The sequence below is a fragment of the Vidua chalybeata genome, chromosome Z (assembly GCF_026979565.1).
Source record: "Vidua chalybeata isolate OUT-0048 chromosome Z, bVidCha1 merged haplotype, whole genome shotgun sequence".
Lineage (NCBI taxonomy): Eukaryota > Metazoa > Chordata > Aves > Passeriformes > Viduidae > Vidua > Vidua chalybeata.
In genome coordinates this window covers 58,871,620-58,891,668 of record NC_071570.1, presented here as the reverse complement: position 1 = coordinate 58,891,668, position 20,049 = coordinate 58,871,620, and the positions used below count along the sequence as shown (strand labels likewise).

At 47.1% G+C, this 20,049-nt stretch overlaps 1 protein-coding gene across 1 annotated transcript; it reads left to right on the top strand.

The window, feature by feature from the left end:
• The first annotated feature begins 2,861 nt into the window (after window positions 1–2,861).
• KLF9 (KLF transcription factor 9) lies at window positions 2,862–17,595 on the top strand. Its single transcript, XM_053931638.1, has 2 exons — window positions 2,862–3,695; window positions 13,943–17,595. The coding sequence occupies exons 1-2, from the start codon at window positions 3,227–3,229 to the stop codon at window positions 14,173–14,175; spliced, it is 702 nt and encodes a 233-aa protein (XP_053787613.1). The 5' UTR covers window positions 2,862–3,226; the 3' UTR covers window positions 14,176–17,595.
• The last annotated feature ends 2,454 nt before the right edge of the window (window positions 17,596–20,049 follow it).

Sequence of the window (20,049 nt, the reverse complement as noted above, 5' to 3'; positions counted from 1 at the left end):
AATAGTGTGAATTATAAACCGAGCTATGGATTAAAAGCATGCTCTGAAACCATATCCAAATATTACCATCAGCACAGTCAAATCTGAGTGATGGCCTGTATCATCTGGAGATAAACAGGTTTGTGAGCACAATCCCATTTCCAGGCATGTGTCTGCTGCTGTTCAGAAAGTAGACATGGTAATTTTGATACTCTCTCCAAGTATAAAATTAGCATTGCTTTTTAAGTATTGTTTGGACCCAATTCACTTGGAGTCTTGGGGTTTTGGACTACTAGATACATTTAAAAAAAAGGCAATATATTGTCTGTAATAGGCAGTATATTCTTGGAGGAATACTGGAATTATTTTAAAAGGTTGGTATGCTTCCTCATTGTGGAACTGGGTACAGCTTAGGCTCTAATCTTTAAATTAGCCAAGAGTTACCTTAAAACAAAACAAGCTTGCAAACAGAAAAGATTTGTCTCTTTTATTTTAATTTGTTATTAACACTTTCCTCTCTGAACTGTAGAAATTAATGTCAGAGGTATTTACTAATGTGAGTATCTGACATTAAATAAGCAAATCACCTGCTGGAAAACTATTTGCATGTTACTGCATTGTGGATTAGGACATCTTCTAGCAGGAACTTTTGGACACTGTCAGCCAGAGAAGCTCTGAAAGTGCTGTGAAAAAAAAAGATTACAGAAAACATCCAGCTTGGGAAGTTACATCCCGGATATTCAGATTAATGAACCAGGGATGCAGTTTTCTGTGTAAAATGCTGTTGCCCCTCTGAAGGAAACAGAAGGTTGTAGGCACCAGTACTATACAGAAACTAGACATACATCAACAGCTTTAGTAAAGAAACAACAATACCTTCTGTTACTCCTTCCTATCAGACCTGGATATCACACCTCTTATTATGCCTGGTGTCTCTTAAGCACCAGAGGCCAGGGATGCTAGATTAGCTGTGAAAAATGCTGTGAGAACAGGGTTAAGAGTGACTTGCTGACCGATGACTGAGACCTGAAGACCACCTCGTTAGGTACATTGCTCTATTCAAGTTCTCTCTTTGGTCTTCATCAGCCTACGGATGATCCACTTACAGACCTAGCCTCTAGCTCTTTTGTTTTGTTTGTGCATTTTGATTGTTTTTCGGGTTTTTTTCCTGAATTATGGCACATAAAATTATCCATGGCTGATGCCAGTTATCCATGGCAAAGGATTGTTACTGCTCAAGGTTACATGCAGTGATCCAGGGTGCTAGCATACAAAATGGCTGACATCACTAATTTTTATCTCCTGCAGGAAAAGAACAACACTGCCTCATTTCGGTAGCCACTTCCTCATCATTTCCACATTCAGTTAATGACATTAATAGCACTCCATAAAGCTCTTTACTATTCAGGCCCTGACTGTTTTCATCAGGAAGGGTGGGCTGTGGTTGAGGACAGCAAGATTCAGTTAGGGACCCTGGCCTGCCAGGACTCAGTCTCCTTGGGATGCAGTTCACAAAAGCCAGCCAAAGCTCCTCTGCCTGACAGGAGTGCTTCTCCATCTAGATGGTGATTTCAGAGGCACCCGTGTTACCTTGGGTAATGCCGTAGAGAGGCTCACGGGCATTACTTCGAAGGCAGAGTCTTTTCATTACCGTCTCTCCCGATGCTTGCAAAACAGCAAAACACACTGACATACTTCACACCTCAGTACTGGTGGCTTAGGGAAGATGGTAACCTCTTTTCCTTTTTTTAAAATAATGCTTGATCCAGAAGCAAATTTTTCACTCTTCTCTGGCTGAGCACAGGTCAGTTAGCTTTCACAACACTCTATGAGCTTTCCGCGTTCAATGAGGCAGAGATGGGGGCGTGTTATTCGGGTAGACCTGACAGGTTTTTGGGATTCAATTAGGCTGGATGGCACTTAGTTGGCGACGGGGTAAGTGTCAACCTGACCTTTATTTTAAGCCAACAGTGGCAAAACGGCAGACACTATCAGGTGACTCTAAAACTCTTCCCTAGTGGTGCCGCTTGGTGACCCCCGCCGAGGTACCTGCCCCGCTCACCGTGGGGGCACAGAGGGTTCTCCTCTGCCCCGTGTTACGGAGCCGCCTGTCTTAACGATAACGCTGTAGCGATGGAGCGCGTAGCGCCGCCACCGGGTTTCTCCGGGGGGGCTTCGCGAGGTCCCGCTTCCTGCACTGCGCTTGTCCTCCCGTCTCCTGCCCGCGTGGCCTGGGGGTCCCGTCCCGAGGCAGTACGGGCAGCCCCATCTCGCGGGTGCCGGTGCCGCGGGCAGGGAAGGGGCAGCCAGCTCGGGGTCGCGCCGGGGTCACGGACACCCCACGCGGGCGGGGCATCCCCGGCGCCCCTCCCGCCCTTACCCGGCAGCGGCGCGGGGGGGCCGCGGCCGGAGCGCGCGCCCGCCGCTCCCCTCGCCTCCAAGCGTTGCGCACCTTTCGGGACCGGGCGCTGATTGGCGGGGTGCTGCCAGTGACATCAGCCGGCTCACTTCTCATTGGCGGGCCCGTTGCTGGGACCGTAGGACTTCCACGGAGCCACTTAACCCGCTCGGTGCCGCCGCCCCGCGCCGCCCCCACCGCGGACCCCCGCCCAAGGTCGTCGCCGGCTCCTCCGGGCCGCGGCCGGGCCGGCGGCGCGAACCCCGCGGCGGGGAGCGGAGCCGCGGCTACCCCGTCGTCGCGCCCTCAGCGGCGCCCCGGCATCGCTGCTTTAAGCGGTCGCGGCGAGGCGCCCGGAGTAGCACGCGGCCTGGGGAGGGAGCGCGGCGATTGGCGGGGAGGCCGCCCGGCGGACACGCCTCCACTAGAAAAGGGGCGCCGTGAGTGGCGGGGGGGGAAAGTAAACACAGCCGGCCGGCCCTGCCCGCGGACCGGCCGGGGCGGGAGGGGCTCCGCGCCTGACGTGATGGGCCCCGGCGCGGCCGCCCCCGGGCAGGAGCACGCGGGGCGCGGGGCAGGCGGTATCCTCTCCCCCGGCCCCTGCACCGGACTCGGGCCGGCCGCGCGGGCGGCGCTCCCCCTTCGCCGACTGCGCGCCGCCCCTGGGGGGCGGCGGTGAAGGACCTGCCCGGCGCCCCGCTATTTATTCGCCCCTCACGCCCCCTTCCTCCTCCGCCCCGCTCTTTCCCGCGTCGCGGGCGGGCCATGGCTGGCGGCGGCGCGGTCGGCCCGGCGGACGAGCAGTGAGGGCGGACGGAGCCCCCCTTGTCGTCGGGGCGCGGCCGCACCATGTCGGCCGTCGCGTACGTGGACTTCGTAGCGGCGCAGTGCCTGGTCTCCATCTCCAACCGCTCCGCCGTGCCCGAGACGGCGCGGCTGAAGGTGCCGGGCGAGGGGGAGGCGGCCCGGGAGCTGCGCGACCCCCGCGACGCCTGGAAGGACTACTGCGCCCTGCTGGCCATCGCCAAGAGCCTGCTGGAGCTGAACAAGTACCGGCCGCTGCCCGCCCCCTCCGTCTGCAGTGACAGCGTGGAGAGCCCCGACGAGGACGCGGGCTCCGACAGCGACGCGGCCACCGAGCAGGGTTCCAGCCCTCCCCGCAGCCCCCCGCCGGGGCCGTCCCCCCGCCTGCGCGCCGCCGGGGCCGCCCCTAAGGGGAAGCTGGCGGCCGAGAAGCGGCACAAGTGCCCCTACAGCGGCTGCGGCAAGGTCTACGGCAAGTCTTCCCACCTCAAGGCGCACTACCGGGTGCACACAGGTCAGCGGTGGCGGAGGGAAGGGGGCGGGAGCGAGCGCTTGTCCTCGGATGAACCCGGCCAGCGGCGCGCCCGGCGCCCCCGCCGCCCTGCCGCGCCGCTCTGGCTTCGGGGCTGGCCCGTGGCTCTCCCTCCATCACGCCCCCACTTTCTTTCCCCTGGTGCCCCTTGTCCGGCGGGAGCTGGCGGCCGCCCCGGGCGGGGCTGCGGCAGCGCCTCCCGCCGCGCCCTGCCCGCCGCCCACCTGCGCCGGCCGGAAACCGGCCCGGGCCCCGGCGGGCAGTGAGGGCCAGGCGGCAGATGCTAGGGAGCGGAGCGAACTTCGCGTGTCCGGCGCGGCTGGGAGGGGAGGATGGCGGTAGGAGCCGCCGAGTTCGCTCGGGGCGTCGGCGAGGGAAGCACAGGGGCGGCGAGATTCGGGTTTCCTGCCGCTGTAGGCGGACCCGGCTGCACCGGGTCAGAACTCGGCGCCCGTTCTGCAAAGGAGGCGAGGGCAGTGCAGTCCCCGCCCCCGCCTCTCTCGCTGCTCCCGCCGTCGGAACCCGCGGCCTGGGCCGCAGAGTTGTCGGAGAGCTCAGCTCGGCTGCGGGGACTGGATGCCGCGGGGCCATTGCGCCGGAGCAGGGGCTGGCGGGGCTGCCGGCTCGGCTCGGGAGGGGGCAGCGGCGGCGTCTCCCTGAACCTGGGTGAGCTGCATCTCTGGGGCTTACGGACACACCCCCCTCCGGCGGGCTGGATGGGCGAATTCGGCAAGCGCGTCAGCTAGAGCCGGTGTCAGGCGCTCGAGCTAGCGGTGGAGCACCGGTGGAGGAGAGCACCGCCGGCTGCTCCCCAAACCACCCCGGCGCTACCCTGCGCTGCGCCTCCGGCCGAGGGGATCGAGGCGCCGTGCAGGGAGGACCGACCCCGCTCTTCTCGGCGGCAGCGCCTCGCACTATCGGTTACCGTGATCCAGCTTTGACGTGTTCCACAAGGGCTTCATTCATCAAGCTGTTTGCTCCCATTCCCAGCCCTCGGCGGGGCGCCTCGGAGGGTGTGGCAACATGGAAACCTGGAGATAAAACGTATCTGCGGCAGCCGAGCCCCAAGGGGACAGCAGCTGCAGACTTCTCTGTTCAGTTTGTTGGTCTTCGTTTTGGTGGTTTTTGTTTGTTTATTTGTTTGGTTTTAGACCTTCAGTGCAGGTGATTGAATAAAAACCTTTATGGGTCTGAATTGCTCTTGGGATCATAGTGGAGTACAAAAGGCTGCTTTAAAAATGTTCTGAATTAAAGGATTGTGTTCAGAAACAGAAAGGAGTGAATAAAAAGAGACAAACACTGCCAAGACATTTCATGTTCTGTCAGTGATGGTGCTTTTGGGTTTTGTCTGTTGGTGGTGATGGTTAGCAGTGTAATGCAAAGTAAGTTGATAATCCAAGGAATTGCTGTAGAATTTAATATGGGTTGGGTAGAATATGGCCACATCTGAGCTCCAGCTCAGCTTCCATTGCTCCAGTTCACCGATGCGCCTAGGTGTGAGTGCACTGCAGAGGAAGAGGCTCAGGTGATCGTTGCGGACTGGTGCCCTGCTGGCAAATCTGGGTGCTTACCTCAAGAAGCTGGAGAGAACAGGGTAGGATTACTGGATGTGGCTCAGCGATGAGCTTTGCAGTTAGACTTTCTCTCTGAGCTGGGAAAGAGGATGGTCAGTGGTGACCATATGCTGACCTCATAACCAGTGCCAAGGGTTGTTGTGTTACCAGCTCGGAGACTGCAGCTCACATGCTCTTTTGGAGGCTGTGTGTAACTGGTGCTCTCCAAAATGCTGTCTCATAAGTGACAAAGAAAACGTTATTATAATTTCCATTTACTACCCCATCCTCAAATATGCACCCTGGTAAGAGAACCAGAATAGATGCTGGTTGAGATAGCATTCTGTGTGATGACATGTAAATTAATGTACTGTACAACCCACACAGCCTGCTGTAAGCAGTAGTGTTATAATAAGTACTGGTGAAGTGGTATGAGGTTTAGCATGTGCTGCTCCCAAGTGGGTGGCCTTAGCTCCAAGTATGAGGCATTTGACTCAGAAGCATTGATGTACTGTCATGGTAGTTCTGGGTGATTAAAATCACTGCAGACATCCAGGAGTAATGAACTTTCAGAGCTTCCTAATGTGAAGTTAATTGTAGCTAACTGAAATGCTAAATGATACTGATAATGTTAATTATTTTTATAGATGACAACAATTCCTTAGCAACAGTGGGATTCAATGGGACCTCTGGAGTTATTCATAACTATATTGCAGGGCGTTAATGGGCCCTCCTTAGTACCATTTTATTTCCTTTCTTTCAAATAATGTCTCTCTCATCTATCTGCCGTTTTTCACCAGGCCACCAACAAGGTTTTTTGCTGCAGTGTAGCCTTTAGTGGAAGTAGGTGCACAGCCACCAGTAGAAGTTTCCTGGTCTTAAATTTTTAATATTTAATCCCAGTATTTCTATATTGGAGAATGGCTTAAGGATTTCTGTTCACACCCCTGAACTTGTGCATACTCACAGTTCTCTTTATTCATAAATCCTAACCAAGCAAGTTGGGAAGTCTGGATACTTCTCTTTCTGTGTAGTGACTGGGAATCTGAAAACTCACCAGTTCATCTTTGGTAGCCTAATGCAAAACAAGAAACAAAATACCAAATCAAGGTAGAAGGGTAGTAGACAAAAACTTGATGGTTAGAGGTCTGTATCTTATTAACCATTCTTTAACCTTGTTGTTTCAAAGGTTCCGTATTTCAGATACTAAAAATGTCAGTATAACTGTTCGCTTGAAGTTTGGGCCTTTGATGTTTAATGCTAGTTCAATTTCCAGAAGGCCCAAATTAGCCATCCATCAGAAATTATCTTTTGGGTTGATCTTTACAGAAAAAGTTCAGCAGATGGCACTGCACATCCTGCTTGTGCAAACCGTCCCCTTGCTTGTGCTACTAGGCCTAGGTGAGACTCAAGCCCTGGAAGTGGTACAGAGGTTGGGAAAAGGTGAAGGACCCATCTGAACAATAGCAGGTAAGCAGAGAGTTACCATCAAAACTAAGAAGAAACAAATTCTGTAAATAGGTGGGTTTAGAGGTTTGGTTTTGACAGGTGTAGTTGTGTAGTGTTATTATTAGCCTCAAAAGCCTATTATTAGCAGGGGGAACAGCTTAACACAGAGGGATGTGCAGGCCAGAGGGTTGGTTTCCAGGGAAAATGAAGGCATACAAGAACAAACAAGCAATCTCAGTCAGGAGGCCTGGCCAGGGAGTGCAGGGTAAAGGGCAGGGAGAGAAACTGGCAGGAGAAACAAGCGGTACAAAATTCATGTTTGTTGTGATGGTGTGAATATAATCCAGTTAAAGGGCACATGACTACTAAGACCAGATCTTCTTTGTCCCTCCTTCCTGACCAAGAAGGTACCATAAAAGTAGCTTGTGAGATGGTTCCTCCTACTGGAGTTGTAGGTGTTTACTTGTCTGGCGAGGCTGAGGATTGATGGGAATTTCACATACACATCAGATGCCCTTAATTAAGAGTTTAGATGCTCAAAACCCAGATGTGGGGAAAGTTCTCCCTCTTCAGATAGGCTTTTCAGCCAACTCTATCGTCATGTAAACTGGATGCAAACAATGCCAAGAGTTCTGTTACACCAGGCAGCTGATGCACTCTTAAGTGCTCCCAGCATTTGGCTCTCACCAGTGCTCAGAAGCAGGGGTTAGGCAGAGGTGTGAACCCATAGGTTGACAGTCTGCACAGGAAAGTGGAGGAGCATTTCCAGTAGAGTAAGAACAGGCACTGCAGCTGCCTATTGCTGCTATCCAGATATCGTGGTGTTGGACGAGCCCCTGTATTGGTTTGGTTTGACTGTACTGCTTTGTTATTTATGTTCTAGATTATCTCACTCAACAGACTGAACAGATGCTAGTCTGTTGACAGTTCTCTGCTCGCTGCGATCTTTCTCAGTAATTTTGTTGGAGCATAATCTGAAATTTAGTGTTTTAAGACCCTCCTATCCAGCTTATGCCATGTCAGTTACCCAGATCCTTCAGAATAGGACCCAAGAGCAAAAAGTGGAGCCAACAGCATAATTTTTGTTAAATGCAGATTACCATGTGAAATACCATGGTTAATGAAAATGCACAAATTGCAGGAGTTCTAATGGGCATATTTCCAGGTCATGGAGAAACGCGATGATCCTGACTGGGAGTCTTGCCAGCTGAGTAAGAAATCCTCAAAGTTGTCCAGTTCCCAGTTGTCTTGTTTTCTGATAAAAAAATTAAGATTATAAGCAAGTGTATTTGTCACTTGCAGGAAAGTGCTCCAGAAAAGTTTATCAGTTGAGTCAGCATGACAAAGTTCACATGTAGGCCAGAAGCAGTGAGCAGGCATTATCCATAAGAGCACAACTCCTGCTTCCAGATGGATGTATTGAAATTGCAGCTTTACTGAGTTCTGCACAGTGTTTGTGCTGTGGCACTGAAGACCATGTGGTGGCTGTCACTGCTCTTGTTAGCCTGTGTTTCTTGCAGCGTCAGCTGTTAGGATTGTTGCAGGAACTCCTTTGTTCCTCTTTGTTGGTTGCTGTGTTGTTGTGCACCAGGCTGCTGCTCCTGTTGGGAGCCTTGAACAGCTCCCAAGCCTGCAACTGGAAGAGCAGGGAAGGGCCAATTTAAGATTAAAAAAACAGGGTCTGAGGGAGTGATGGCAAAGAATACTTGAGACACTGTTCACTTGTGGTAGTACAGTTTACCATCTGTATTCAGGTTATGATGAATGTACACAGCCTGAGAGCACTCTATAAATACCTTAAACTTGAGGGAAAAGTATGTTGAAACACTGGCTAATAAATTCAGAGTAAATATCGAAAGCTACATTATCTTTCTGAATGCATGTGAAATTGGATTCCCCCTTTCCCTGTCAAAGCTGTTCCATCTTAACAAGGAAACTTGATTATTCATACAGGACAGGAGCTTAAACCCAATGTCCTTTGTTCCCAGGTAAGTGCACTAAGCACCAGGCTAGGAGTTGGTCTCTCCCCATTGTTGTTATTATTCAAGTATTACTGCAAATGGAGGAAGTTCATATGAAGATAAGCTGGGAAAGGAGAAGAGCTAGGAACTTGTCTCACATAACCATAAACATGCTATTGAGGGCTCTTGTCTTAGCTACAGAAGCATGGATTTAACTCTCAGGTGAGATTTGGAAAGATCTTTCCTCTCCCTAGTAGCTTACCTGACTGATCTCTCTGTCTCTGTCTATGTGTATGGAGGCACAGTCCCCCAAAGAAAGCCTTCTGTAACACAGTCAAGGAGGTTCTCTGTGCTGTGCTGTGACAGAGAAGCTGAAAGGACATCCCTTGCATCTGATACTTTATCACAGTGGGATAACAGCAAGACAAATTTCTTGACATTTAGACTCAGCAGCAGCAGGTTGTAGCAGGTGGTTTTGCATCTGGGTTTTTGAAAGAGACTCAAAACACCTGTATGTCCAAGCAGATGCTGAATGGTAGTTTTAAGAATATCAGAACACCTAAAAACTTGCTGAAAGCAACATTTTAATACTTGAAACAACCTGTTGTGTTTAATCCTAAGTCCTGGCAGAATAAACTTCTTGCTGGAACCCATCCATCTGTCACCTATCCCATCTTTTTGGTCTGTTGTCTGGTTGGATGACCATGGTTTAGGTGTCCCAGAAAGCATTGGTTTAGGCATGTGGTCCCAAACATCCACCACTGCTGATCTCTCTGTTTGTACCTGGTTGCCATGTGTTTTATTGATCTGATTTTGGAATATCTCAGAAGAGGAAAAGGCCTGCTTGAAAGGCGTCCAGTCTGTCTGCTCTGAAGATCTGTCTTCATCAGAATATCTGGCATGTGGACACCCAGTCAAAGTCCAGTGTCCCACAGGAAATTGCTTGTTCAGAGTGTGTAGGGCAAATAACTGGGAGGAAAAGTGAGAGATACCTGAGACAGATAGCAGATATTCTGTGTTTTAAAGCCACCATGAACTGCAGCTCCTAACCTCAGTCATCCATGCATAAAGCAGCATTTTGTGGTGAGGAGGCAGATGACTAATCAGGATACCACTACTACCTGTACTTATGTTAATGAGCCTGCTAATGCCCACTTTGTATTCTTTTTTCAGAAACCCTTTTATGTGTAAGACTGCAGTGTGGAAAAATCTGAAATGTCCCAGGGTAGGGATAAAAGCATTATTTTTTAATCTATTCAGGATAAAATAAAGTGGACCTGCCTCAGGTCATACAAAGTAGTTTGGATATAGAGTTTATACTTGCCCAGAAAGAACAAACTAAACATTTGTTGTAGAGGGTTGGGAGAAGAAGCAAGTAAAAAATGGCAGGTGTAGCAAGAGGGCTTAAGATTCAAAGGATCTGAAGGCCTTTACATACATATGGTATTTAAAGTAAGTCAGGGTTGCAGGAGTTCTTTAGACTGTAGAGAAGACCTGTGAAGCACCACTGTTAACTTATACTGAGAATAAACTGTCTCTCACTCTATTCCTGATGCCACACAGCACAAAGAATGGGAGTCTGCAGATGCACCTGTTCTTATTACCTAGAAATCAGTTTTTCATTCATTTTTTCCTTCTGTAAGCTGTTCTGGATATATGTGCATATACATATTCATCTTATTTTTTAAAGAAAATTATTTGCTTTTTGTGTCTGTTGTGTTAGGATCCAATCACACATAGTTTCAAATTATCATGATGTACCATTGACCTTTCCTTCATTTCTTGATGGAAAATCCCATCGGAGGCATAACTTAAAAAGTCAGTAGCATACAGCCACTAAGGGAAACTGTATAACAGCACTGCGTGTTGATGTTTCATTCTGCTGTTTCAAGCTTTAGCATTACTACCCCAAAACTAAGGGATAAAATTCGTAAGGAAAATACCTGCCTTGCCTGAGCTGACACAGAAATCCATATCTCCAGATGGAGGCAGCACTAGCTTGTACTGCAGCTCTCTAGGCCACTGCCTGCCCAGCAAGCATATGAGCTGCAAGACTTGTTTTCTCAGAGGGCTCTTCCACAGACATCTCTGCTGCTGCAAAAAGAAAGCATGTCAAATATAGCAGATGCAACCACTATCTTTGTAGAGTGTACAGTTATCACATGCCATCAGCCATCTCCACCTTGCTTTAAGTGCTTCCTGGAGACACGCCTACCTTGCACCTATTGAGACTGTCACTGAGGTACCATCCCTTTGGGCTGCTGTCATCCCTTATAGCTTTGTGACCAAGGGAAGCAGTGAATTCTCAGGATCAGAGATGACCCCTGAGGGCCTGGAAAAGCCTCCCTCCCCCTTGTCTCTACTCTGAGAAACATGGAGTTTAATGCATCCAGGCATCAGGGATTGTGCCTACTTTCCTATAGGCACTTCCAAAGTGGCTGTGACAGCTTCTGCAGGTTTGTATTGCTGAGATACAAAGTCATTCTTTACTACTGTACTTGGGAGCTCTGTGGTGGATGGGGGGCTGTGCTGGTGGCATCCACGTGCCTCCAAGGGAGCGTGGCCATCCATCTCTTGCTGCAATCCCTGCTGTGTCCCCATCCTCATGCACAGCAGCTTTCCTGTTGGTAGCAAGGTGTCTCTGCACCATGCCAAGTTCCCGCAGCCTTTGTGTCCTCCCCCAGCCGGGCCCAGGGTTGATTCCCTGCAGAGTACAGTACCAAAGGCACAGCAGGTTTGCTGATCCTGAGCAAGCCCTGCCTTTCCCTAAAGCTTTGTGGTTACACTCCATAACCTTAGAGTGCTTTCCCCTGGTGGCATGTCCAGTGGATGTGTGGGGTAGCAATGGTGGATGGAGGTCATGCTTCTCCTGTCCCGTATTAGAGGGAATTCCAGAAGCAGGGCTTCATTTTATCTTCCCAGGAGAAACTCCAGGAGGGCGTGAGGGAGGACTTCAGTTTCTTAAGGGCTGCTTGAGGCCAGATTTTAAACACTACTTTTAGACACTCAGGTTAGATACTACCATGCCTAAAATACAGGTGCTGCTCCCCAAAGGCTGATGTTTGCTATCCAGGCTAGGCACCTAATCTCCCTATTTACAGATGGGCACTTCTGCAGACTGAAGAGCTGTCCTGAGGTAGATGGCTGGAAATGTGGTTTCCAGGGATGAGGCAGGGTGCCTCAGTTGCTCCCACTGCTCTGGGGTGTAAATGCCTGACACAGAGGCATATACTAGATGGCTGCACATGTGCAAGACGTATGCCACTCCTCCCACACTCCCAGGGGGACAAGAAAGCTGTTCTGCACCTCCCACTGCCACCTGCTTCCGGGAGCTGTGACAGAAACCATGAGATAGATTGCAAAAGAGCAGCACAAGTGAAATGCTTGCCTCAGATGTTAAGGGGCTGGCACTGGGCAAGGGTGGTGTTGTGAGGCCTCTGTACAGCCCCTGGTGCTGCTCCACAGTGTAGCTGAGGCCATGGCGTTCATGCACACATGACACTACATAGCTTTAATTAATTTGTTTTATACAGGCGGTGGTTATTCAGAAGGTTTTCCAATCATGTCTAAAAGCATACATCAGGGAGCCAAAAAATGCATTTATAACAAACAAAATAGCCTGGTTCATGATGGCTGGCAGCTCTGCCTCCACCAGGCTTGGGCAGGCAGCTGGCTTGACTTCCGCTGCTCCATCCTTCCCCCGTGACTGAGAACCAGCATGGCCATGAAGTGAAGGAGGCAACGACAGGGGCAGCAGCCACAGGGCTGTGCTGTGACTTAGCAGTCCGACTCATCCAGCTCTGCTCCATGGCATGCTGGTTGGTCTGGAATAGGGCAGCTATTAAGGAGCACAAATAATTAGGAGCCCAAACAGTGAAGCGTTATTCAGGGAAGTTTACTAGGACTTTCAGGACCCTTGGTGTTACTATACCTTAACTTATCTGGCATGTCCTTATCCTTCTTTGGCCCTTTGCATGCCTTCAGTGAGTCCTTCTCTGCAACTCTACCATACTTTGTACTGACTGTTGTCCTCCTGGATTCAGGGCTGTTCATTCAAGTCTGTAGCTTTTTGTCTCTGCTGGTGTATCTGGGGAGAAATCCAGGACCCACTTTGTAAATCACCCCTTTTTTGTTGATCTTTGAATGTAAAGTGAGCTCACCTGTTGTACCAAACCTCACAGTACTAAGAAATGCTGGAGTTCCTGAGTTTCTTTCCAACACTTCCAAGCTGGAAAACCCCTGGGACAGTTTTTGTATTTCATGGCTGACAGTAAATAGCTGTCACAAGCTGCCATTTATATTCCCTTCAGGAGGCTCTGAAGAAAGAAAATTAAGGGATCAAACCTGCAGCAGAGCATAGTGGAAAGCTTTTGCGTGAACTTAAACATCTTCAGTTTCCATCTGTGTTATGTACTAGGGTCAGGCTTGCTGCTTTGGAGGCACTATGTTTGTGCCTGAAGGTAAAGCCTGTCCAACCCACAGAGGTGAACTGTAGGGATGTGGAGTGCCAGAAAGATAACATGGATTGCTCTTCAATCCTTACACCCTTGTTTTGTGAAAGCAAAGTGTGGTGTCATTTAGGTTAAGGTGTTTGGATTTGTTTTTCATCATTATAGCAAACATCTATTCTGATAGAGTGTGAATAATGAGGTGTTTTTCCTGTCTTCAAACCAGCTGTCTGAGATTGATACTTGCTGGAGCATCTTGGCTTTCCAGAGGAAGGGCTGAAGGGGGGGCATGGGACTTCCCTCTGCAGGTGCAGCAGTTTTGCCCTACATGTTTGCAGCCCTGAGATTTCCCCAGTGCCTCCTCACTCAGTTCTTCCAGGGCTGGAAAGACTTGTCCTACCTAAAGGATTTTTTTTGCATTATTTTCTAACTGTTGCAAATAATTCAGTAGAACGGAAGTGTCAGAGGAATAATTCTGGCACACCTTTCCCAAGCTACTGTAGTGAGAACAGTATGAAAAACATACAGGCAAAGGCAGATTTTATCTCTTGTTTTGACAGTCTTCAGGTCGTGTAAGGTTTTGCACTAGAATGTGAGTTTCATGTGTTTGGAGCGGTTTTTGGCTTCTACTGGAGGTGAGAGTGAAACCTGATGAAGTGAGTTATCAGCAACTCCACAGACGCTGGCACCATGGCAGGAAACAAAAGCAGCTTTTTTCCCTCAGCAGTATGTTCTTTGGCTCCTCAGCAAAGCTGACGTGTGCCGATCTGCATTACTCCTGCCCCCCTAAATCTCTTGTCATCCTTTCTTCCCCGCAGGTGAGCGACCATTCCCCTGCACGTGGCCCGACTGCCTTAAGAAGTTCTCCCGCTCCGACGAGCTGACGCGGCACTACCGAACCCACACCGGTGAGAAGCAGTTCCGCTGCCCCCTCTGCGAGAAGCGGTTCATGCGGAGCGACCACCTGACCAAGCACGCCCGCCGCCACACCGAATTCCATCCCAGCATGATCAAGCGATCCAAAAAGTCCAGCTCCAGCAGCTCCTTGTGAAGGCAGGGCTGGCCCTGGGGGAGGAGTGGAGAAGAGGCAGGCTGTGGCGAGGGTGCAGGCAGTGGTGCCAGAACACGAGCATCCACTGCGGTGCCGGTCACTCTTGCTGTCCAAAAGCACATGTAGCCGGCATTCAAAAAAAAAAAAAAAAAGGTACTCAGTATCCCCCTCCCGATCTTCTACCTCCTGGCTCTGCCCTGAGAACAACAGTCTGGAACAAGTGGACTGTGGGGTGAGAGGAGGGAAGGGGCAGCCAGGGAGGAGGCGACCACCTCTTCCAATGTAATGCGTTGATACTGGTGTACATATACATATGACTGGGCAGTCTGGCCTGTGCCACCACAGTAGCATGACCCCAGAGTCTTTGTGATTGCTGTGTCATGAACATGTTTTGTTAAACAGTGTAATGCTGCTTGTATTTAGAGTCTGTCGAGTTAAAACACTTTCCAAGTCACATAAATAACTCAGATAAAAACTCCATAGCACATTGTAGAAGTGGGTTTACTTCTGTGTATCTTCTGCGATCCTGCACTTAAAGAGACTCTTAAGAGAAACATTACATATGTTACCAATAGTATCTGATTGATATACTGAGATAAGGTGAATTTATACTCAATCAGGCACATTAAAGTAAATAGGAATTTTTCATTTTTCTTTGTATTAACTATACTTTTGAATATCAGCTGGACTTTTCCAGAAAAAACATGTATGACTCAAGAAGATACTTAAAGCAAAAAAATCCCCATAAAGAGCTCAGTGATTTTCTGACTGTGTGTGTATTTAGCTCTGTTATTCACTTACCTAGAAAAATACAGCTCAGCCTAGATAATGTGGCGGGCATGTGGGAGCTGAAGCATATGTCTCTCATATGATCCCATACTTTACTTGTCAGTAATATAGTACTGTACTACAGAAATGCCACTAACAGTGCTTTATTCTGCTGTGGTTTGTTTGAATGGGTGCACAAAGCAGCTACCATCTTTACAAACTGCTGCTTTTTTAAAGGCTTTTTCTCTTCCTACATTTGCCTTAAAGATTTATTCTCTTCATACCATGGCCTAACTCCCTTGGAGTCCTATGGGAATTGTGTGTGCTTATGGAGAGAGTAGACCTTTTCTTAAGAGCACTCTGATAATGGAAACACCTAAAATTACTGTAAGGAGCACTTTAGAAGGGCTCCTATATGTCTTGATTGCTCTTGCTCTGGAGTATGGGGGAATACCACAAGCTAATTTGAAATACATAAGGTATCTTGCAATACTCCTTTATGACATAAGCTTCTCTTAGTACTTTGTACCTGTGTCATACATGGCACATCAAATGGTCATAAAAACAATGTTAACTTTTATTTTAAAGGTATTTTTTATCTTTAAAAGGAACAGAAAGACCACTGAATGAAAATTTTTAGATGTGATCATTAGCAAATATTTCAAATTTTTTTAGGTTAAAAGCATGAAATTTAAGAGGTTATCAGTGATATATTTTTCCCCTCCCCCTCCCCCTGCATAATGGGGGAGAAATTTGTTTACACATTATTTTTTTTCCAGAAATGTTCTTCTGTTTGCTTTTTACCCCTTCTTCTAGAAGAGGAAGGGGAGGTGCAGCCCTACTACAGATTTAGGGCCAAATTAATTTTGTGAGTATTTACACTGAAACCCAAAGTGTCTCCACTGCAGATGAATTTAGGTCATCTTGTAAAATTCTGTACATAAAAGATCTTGTTAGCACAGCTGCAATTACAGTATCTTATTGTTTTATCTGATAAAAAGCTTGCTTCCTAGAGACAAACAAAAAATTAACTTTGAGAGTAGAGTGTTTTCCTCTACAGTTGTATATGGCTTTCAGCATTAGAAATCAGTTTGCATACTGTGTTTTTACCTGTGTAGTTCATAATAGATTTTGTCTATGTGAAGAGAACTTCTTTTAAAGCATTGGGGATATTGAACAGTCTATGGAATAAAAAGGGATGTGTTTTCTTCAGTGAAGACATCAGGAAACCAAGCACACTTTCTACCTCCGTTTCAGCTTTTTGAAACATTTATTTTAGAAACCAAACTTTAATTTCTCGTATTCAGATTGAGTCATAGGGACATAGGTTCTTTGTAATAAAAATTGGTAGTGCTGGTGTTTTTATTGATCAAGAAATACAGAAAGTATTCTGCTTACCAGTAACTGTTAATGCTGCCTTGTGGAGTAGGGTCAGGGCCATGAGCAGCCCAATGAGATTCAGAGGTGCATTTTTGTTCATCTTTGTTCTTCTCTCTGAAGATCAAGCTAGATTTCAAGTCTCCATCCTGCAGTCTGGATTGTTGCCATTTTGTGGGACAAATGCAGCACTTGGAAAATTAAAGCCCAATCCTGTGAAATACAAGAGATCCTCACATCTAATCAACCACAACTAGAAGCCACAGCTGATAAGCAGATCCTAAACAGTATGTAAACATTTTGGTCACTTAACTACCAGGATTAACTGGTATATGGAAGTAAATGGCCAGCTTTATAGTATCCATGTTGTGTATTTGGGGTAGAATGCACACTTAAAGAAACGTTCCTGCAAAGTCTGAAATAGGCGGGAGGTACTTTAGTCCATGGGACAATGGGACATGCAAGGCATGTATCACCACTGCCAGTGACAAGATCCTGTTTCTGAAAAAAACCCTTCCTAAATGGTAGTGTATGCTGTATTTCAGCATTGGACAGAGAAGATTAATGTGATTCATTAATCTCTAAGAGAATGCATTGGGAATTACCAGGTTTGGGGATATCATTGTACTGTTTTGTTCATTTGTGGTTTTTGGGTTTTGGTTTTTTTTTTTTTTTTTTTTTTTTCAGTTAAAGCAAACAATGGCTTTAAAACAGTTTGTTTTAACCTAAAACAAACTGCAGGTTAGATCTTTGCATCTTGAAGTTAAGTTTTGAATAGTGTTGCAAGTGTTGGAAAAGGAAAATCAGGTTCTCTAATACTGTATGTACTTGTTATACTATTTTGGAAGTACTTAATAGTGCTGAAGTAAGGACAGCTCCTCTCCTTGATTAAGAAAGTCCATTAGCATAGAGATGTCATGGATTTAAAGGTATAGCTATATAATATACTTCTTCGTGAACTTTTTTCATGACTGACATTACAGATCTGTTTTCAGCTTGCAGATGGACTTAGGCCAGCATACACCAGACTGGACACATACTTCAAAATGCTGTTCTACAAACCAGTGATCTGTAACACTATAAAATACCAACTCCCAATAGTTTAATCAGTTTTATTTTTGTACAGTATTCGTATTCTTTATAAGTTATTTTGCTGTCCTGTTTTGTAAATCACATGAAATTGTAAAAAAAGGAAAAAAAAGTAGGCATAGGTGTTTTTGTACATATGTATATATATATTGTCCAAATAAAGAAAAAAGGAATAAAAAACCCAAACATGGTCTTGAATGACTGCAGTCAAGCAGTGGTCATGTAAACTGGCCTGGAAAAAAAAAAAATAGTGCACATCATTAAATCCATAGTTTGAGCAGTGTGTGAACCAGCTTCAAAGGTCTAGTCATCATTTAGATTGGTTGTCTTTCTCTACTTTTCCAGGGTGTTTTCACTAGCATTCCTTCTACTAATACAGCAGGGTGACAGAGACAAAACTTGTACTCAGGAAAATGTGTCCCATCACCTGCATGCTCCAGCTCCCAAGAAGTCTCCCACTGCTCCATGGCTTTTGAGCTCAGAGTGGTGCTCTCCCTCACACCGTGCTTCAGCCACACTGTGGACCATGCAGCCACACTACTGCCTTGAGCTTTCCATGGCTTTGGAGGGTTCACTGCTGTATGGAGATAAAAAGCATCTGCTTGGCTTCTGAAAAGGAAAGGCAAGGTACCCTATGCCAAAAAGCTCCCTGACATGCATGGTCATGGGCATCACAGTTACTGAAAGCAACCACTTACAGAAACTTAACCAGGTACATGGGCACAGGGCTCGGGTATGACTACAAGATGAGCCCTGGACCCAAGGGAACATGTAACCTTCTAGTAATGCAGGCAGGGACAAATGGGTGGAAGATTGCCATCTGCAGCTGGAACCAAACTTATAAGTAGCTTCCAGATTTTACTCAATGCTGAGTTGGAGTTTTTTCTTCTTGTGTTGGATGGCTAAAAGACAGATAAAAAAACCTCAGCATAATGTTTTCTTTTTTCAGCTTGTCATTGATTTTATGAACAAGGGACAGAGGGCTGTGGCACTGGCCTCATTCCCTTGTAACCTCATAGTAAAAGACTTTCCACAAATTTACAATTCTTCCTCTTAAACCTTTTAATATTTGGTTTTAGTGCTGTAATTTGAATAGCTACAAAAATCTGCCTAGTGTAGAGGACACCTTAGAAGGAAGTTTCCAACCACTGAGATGTAATACATTGTACAGAGGGGTCTCGCTAGAGGTGGTATAAATTTTGACTAGGAATGGTTACATCATGCAAAGTCTTGGGTGCACCACAGAGGCATTGGCAGTTGGCATGGGGAAGTGTGACCCTGAACACAGACCTGCTGATTCTGAGAGCACAGTTCCTACAAGGTTGTAAGGATATCCTGTATTTTCATTTTTCCTCTCTGTCAAGGACAAAAGAAAGGAAACATGCCCCAAAATGTCTTAACAGTCTAGTTGAATGCCTGCAGAGTGCTTCAGAGAGCGTACAAGGAAGGCTGGCTTTCTGAGTCTGCTGCTGGGTGACCTGGATAATTTTGATCTCCATAGGAGTCTATAACAACGTTGTTCAGCACTCACTCTTCCAGGGCTATGGAGTCTGTGAGGTTTTATTTATGCATCAGAGCTCTGTAATAACCACTACTTTCTCAATGACTTTTGCTTTGGAAACAAAACTTCCAGGTTGAGCTCCTCACACTGCTCAGCCACATCGGAAAAAATTCTTCAGCAGTAACTTAATGCAAATGCCCAATTGGCAGAACACTGTACTTACTCAAGTACTGTTTATGGGACGCCTTTAAAGGAGAGAAAGTTTTCCCAATGGGAAGAATTTTTCAGCTACCATTCTTTCACTGCCATGCTGTCCTCAGCTGAGAAACTTTCTGACCCCTAAAACATCTCCTCAAACACTTCCACAGGTATTGTGGAAATCTTCCCATTTCAATAAGAGAAGGTTTTGACTGCCATCAGTTCTAATCCTTAACAGACATTTATTTCTGTATGATTACACACACTATTTTTCTGGCTAATCCACGGCTTTTGGGTAAGCTAGCGTCGTATTGCTTTCAGCTTGTATTTTTGAAATTGCTACAACTATTGCTGTATTTTTACTGGCTTCAATTGATAATTGATAAACATCCTATCACTTTTTATATCAAACCCCATCAGTCTCTGTTTCATAATGTCTACTGCCTCTTAGGCCACATAATGCCTGTGTGTCTGCACAGTGAAACACACAGTACAAAGGAAATGGAATGTATAAACCACAGCACATGGAAAATCACTGAGTACATAAGGGCAGTTCACCATTACAAGGTCCAACAATGCCATCTTGGAATTCAGAATGCATGGAGAAATAAACCAAAGGTGCACAGAAAAGTCTTGGGCTTTCTCAAAGGCTTTTTTTTCTCTTCTGGCTAATGGGCAGGGACCAGAAAGACAGCAGCAGCAGTTTCAGAAGACACAGAAGTAAGGTATATTAGAGCTTCCCAGAAGCACCACATACCGTGATGGGGGCTCTTCTGTTGTTAATGACTGCTTTGGTGGCTTTGAACAGTGTTTGTAAGCAGAAAGCATATTTTGAGAGCCTATGAAAACCCACACATAACCGCTCTGTCAAAAAATACAAGGGAAAACCACAGTTGTATTACTAGCCTGTGCAGTGCTGGTAGCAAATCACTGCCTCTGCT

Bases quoted from the DNA above. Each gene is read 5' to 3' on its own strand.
- KLF9 (XM_053931638.1), top strand. From the start codon at position 3,227: ATGTCGGCCGTCGCGTACGTGGACTTCGTAGCGGCGCAGTGCCTGGTC. The intron at 3,696-13,942 runs GTCAGCGGTGGC...TCTTCCCCGCAG, and splicing joins GCACTACCGGGTGCACACAG to GTGAGCGACCATTCCCCTGC.